Here is a 4,038-nt window from a genome sequence, read left to right on the forward strand (position 1 = left end):
GAGACCTGAAAGATTATAGAATCATGGAAGGATTGGGTTGGAAGGGACCTGAAAGACCAGAGATCCATGGAATCCCATGGGTTGGGTTGGAAAGGACCTGAAAGACCAGAGATCCATGGAATCCCATGGGTTGGGTTGGAAGAGACCTGAAAGATTATAGAATCATGGAAGGATTGGGTTGGAAGGGATCTTAAAGATCACAGAACCATAGAAGCACATGGGTTGGGTTGGAAGGGACCTGAAAGATTATAGAATCATGGAAGGGTTGGGTTGGAAGGGACCTGAAAGGTCAGAGATCCATGGAATCCCATGGGTTGGGTTGGAAGAGACCTGAAAGGTCAGAGATCCATGGAATCCCATGGGATGGGTTGGAAGAGACCTTGAAGCCCATCCGGTTCCAAGCCCTGCTGTGGGCTCGTTGCCACCCACCAGACCAGGTTGGTTCGGTGACACCTAACCCCGATGTCTTCTTCTGAGAGGAGCAGTTTGTGTTAGTGCTTGCAAGTTGCCAGCTGCTGAGCTGCCCTGGCAGCAATGTTTACGTTTCGAGGAAGGGGAAGTTTTCCTCTGCCCTTTTTCTGCAGCTGCAGCTTCATTCTCTCCCTTAACGGTGGTGGAAAGTCACTCAGCTGGTTCTGCAGTTCCATGGGAAGAAGACAGCGCAGCATCTGGGGGGGAACAACAGCTGAAGAACAGCTGAGCTGAGACCCAAGGTGATTCGGTGTCTTCTCTCCCTCCAGGAGATGTGTTGGTGATGGATGAGCTCGGCTATATGTACTTCAGGGATCGCAGCGGAGACACTTTCCGATGGCGAGGAGAAAACGTCTCCACCACAGAAGTGGAAGGGATGTTGAGTCACATCCTCAACCAGACAGACGTCGCGGTGTACGGAGTGGAAGTGCCAGGTAACGTCTCAAGTCAGAATTCTCAAGCTTTAGGGAGAACAGAAGTAAGAAAACTCACCAAATGTGCGTCACGCTGCGGGACGGGTAGAACTTGGTCACCTCTACTGAAACCAGGCACCTGAAAAGGAGAGGATGGAATAGAGGCCAGAAGGGAGTTTGATGCTGTTGCATTCGTTCTGAGCGGTAGGAATCACCTGAGATGTGGGCATAAGGGAAATCCTCCAGGCCCCCAGCATCTCTCCAGCCTCCGCTGGGCTCAGTTCCCCATCAGCCCTGACATGGGGAGCCCAGCACTGGGCCCAGTGCTCCAGACGGGGCCTCCCCAGTGCAGAGCACCCAGCTGGCCACGCTTTGGGCAAAGCATCCCAGAGTTCTGTTGGCCTTCTTGGCCACCAGGGCGCCCTGCTGGCTCGTGATCAACTGCCACTCAACCACTGGTCAACTGTTGGTCAACCACTGGTCAACCTGTTGGCCGCCATTGGCCTCCTTGGCCTTCAGGGCGCACTGCTGGCTTGGGGTCAACCATTGGCCACCAGGACCCCCAGGTCCTTCTCTGCAGAGCTCCTTTCCACTGCTCAGCCCCAACCCGGACTGATGCATGCTGTTTTTCCTCCCCAGATGTAGAACTCTACACTTGCTCGTGTTGAGCCTCATCAGGTTCCTCTCTGCCAAACTCTCCAGCCCATATCTACACTTGAATCTCTTCAATACTTCATGCTTAACTCATGCTACCTTTTTGTGTCTCCACCTCTTTTATTTCAGGGGTGGAAGGAAAAGCTGGAATGGCAGCAATCGCAGATCCTAAAACGAAAGTGAACCCCAACATTCTTTACCAGGAGCTCCAGAAAGTTCTGCCTTCCTACGCCCGGCCCATTTTCCTCCGTCTTTCACCCCAGGTTGACACCACAGGTAGGTGCAATCCCCATCTGCTGCCCTGGGCCAACTTTTAGCTCGAAGGGGGAACTTTTATTTGGCAGCGAGCTGAGAAAGCAGCCCTCAGGCAATGCGCTGTAACTGGAGCCGCTTGGTTGGCTGCCATCCATCTTCTGCCAGAGGTTGCGTAATGAAATCCTCTCTTGTAGTCAACAAATGCCATGAATAAAAGCCGGAGCTCAGTCTTAAGCCAGCAAACAAGCTCGTTACAGGCTTTAAAACTGAAGCACAGAGGGAAGAAAGCTCTCTGAAATGGTATCCGTGTGGCTGCGGAGGAGCTCTGCGTGAGAAAAGAGGGGAGGAGGCTCTGAGCCCCTCTCACTCTGTGCTGCACCATCTGCTGCCTTTCGTGGGCCGTTGCGTGGTCCTGTTCTGGTCACACCGTGTCCGCATGCCCTTAATTTTGCTTGTAGCGCAACCAGCAGCCACGGCAACAGGAGATGCTTTGGCTGCTTGCTTTGGTGCTTTAAATGTCCTGGGGTTGCAGAGAGCTCTTCCCATTTTCTGGGAATCCACAGAGCCCTTCCAGTTTTCTGGGAATCCGCAGAGTTTTTTCCATCTCCTGGGAACCCCGAGAGCCACTCCGTGTCTTCGGAGAAGTAAAAACTGCACGAGCTTCACATGGGAACACGGTGGCAAACAGAATATTTGCAAATTCTTAAGCAAAAATCTGACTGGAAACCAAATGCAACGTTTTTCTCTCACGGCGTTTCGGATACGAAGCGTCTCCTTCAAAACATTTTCTCCTTTCTCCCTTCTCTGAAGGCACTTTTAAGATCCAGAAGACCCGGCTGCAGAGGGAAGGCTTTGACCCCCACCAGACATCGGACCGGCTGTATTTCCTGGATGTAAAGCTGGGCAAATACGTTCCGTTGGACGAATGCCTTTACGCCAGGATTTGCGCCGGGAAAGTCGCCTTATAATCGAGCCTGGATCAAACCTTGAAGAAGGCGGCGAGGAAAATGATGATTCACTGGAAAGATGAGGCTTGTGGGAAGCTGATACGCAACGTGAGACCCTCCGACAGCGAAAGCACCAGCAGGGAAACCCCCCTCGGGGTGTCGCCCTCTCCTAAAGCACATTAACCAGCCAGCACTGACCCATTAACCCGCTGCCGCGCTGATAGAGGGCTTTTTGTGACTGCTCCCCGCTGCTCTGCTGTCGTGGCAGAGGTTCTGTGGTGACTTTTACGGCGGGTTTGTTTGTGCTCCGGCTGCGGGCTGTACTTAATGAGTTAGGCTTTTAACAGAGCAGTCTTTAATTGCGTTAGGTCACGGTTTTTACCTTAACGACGCCTGGAAATCTCACACGTGCCGAGCCCTCGGGGCTGGGAGTTACGGACATGAGGGGTTGAGGCCTCTGAGCTCGGAGCAGGCTTTGGGGTGCAGGGAGGTGGATGGAGGGCAGCCGTGCTGTGAGTGAGGAAATGTTAATGAGTGCTGCTGAGCGAGCTGTGATGTGTTTTCATTGCTTGGGGGGGCACGGGAGCCAGGCGAGAGTTAACACAGAAGGATGGGTGCACGCAGCGTTTCCGTCCACTGCTTCTCGCCGAAGGTGAGCCGGGCTGAGGCTGCGGGCGCGGGGCTGAAGCCCTCACGCAAGGCCCAGGCCTCAGCCCTCGACTAGGCCGCAGGTTGCTAAGCAACGCGCAGCACTTCCGCATTTCTTTCCGAAGCCGCCTTCGGCGCGCACCCCCCCACTTCCGCCTCCCGCTGTGACGCCACATCCGGCCGCCGCTCCCTACTTCCGGCCTCCGCCGCTCCCCGCTTCCGGCCGCCGCCATGCCGGGCCGCATCTCGGTGTTCCCGTCCCCGCAGGAGCTGGGCTCGGCCCTGGCGCAGCTCGTCGTGCAGCGGGCGGCCGGGAGCGGCGGCCGCTTCTCTCTGGGTCTGTCCGGAGGCAGCCTGGTGGGGCTCCTGGCCCGGGAGCTGCCCTCAGCCGCCTCCACCGGAGCCGCCAACGGGTCGGGCCCGTGGCTCTTGGCCTTCTGCGACGAGCGCCTGGTGCCCCCCGAGCACCCGGAGAGCACCTTCGGGGCGTACCGGGCTCAGCTGCTGCCGCGGCTCCCGGCGCCAGCCCCGACGGTCCTCGCTGTCGCTCACGGGCTCTCTCCGAACGCCGCGGCGGCGGATTATGCCGAGAGGCTGCGAGAGGTACCGGGGAGGGGAGGGGGGCGAGGGGAAGGGAAGGGGGGGGGGGG

General features: G+C 56.6%; 2 protein-coding genes across 2 annotated transcripts in view; both read left to right on the forward strand.

Annotated features, from left to right (window-relative positions):
• Nucleotides 1-3,284, forward strand: part of SLC27A1 (solute carrier family 27 member 1) — a 10,323-nt gene extending 7,039 nt beyond the window's left edge. Inside the window, exons 11-13 of the mRNA XM_042835310.1 lie at nt 741-905; nt 1,668-1,814; nt 2,604-3,284. Of these exons, the coding sequence (XP_042691244.1) occupies nt 741-905; nt 1,668-1,814; nt 2,604-2,761 (470 nt within the window). The 3' untranslated portion in view covers nt 2,762-3,284. The remainder of the gene's footprint in view (nt 1-740; nt 906-1,667; nt 1,815-2,603) is intronic.
• Nucleotides 3,285-3,606: 322 nt separating this feature from the next.
• On the forward strand, nt 3,607-3,991 carry PGLS (6-phosphogluconolactonase; the record flags this gene model as incomplete). The annotated part of the gene is made up of 1 exon (XM_042835311.1): nt 3,607-3,991. A coding segment is annotated over exon 1 (372 nt), but the record flags the coding sequence as incomplete, so codon positions are not given.
• Between the last annotated feature and the right edge of the window lie 47 nt (nt 3,992-4,038).

Source organism: Centrocercus urophasianus, unplaced genomic scaffold (genome assembly GCF_019232065.1).
Source record: "Centrocercus urophasianus isolate 14NV4802_14NV808 unplaced genomic scaffold, USGS_Curo_1.0 seq_509, whole genome shotgun sequence".
Taxonomy (NCBI): domain Eukaryota; kingdom Metazoa; phylum Chordata; class Aves; order Galliformes; family Phasianidae; genus Centrocercus; species Centrocercus urophasianus.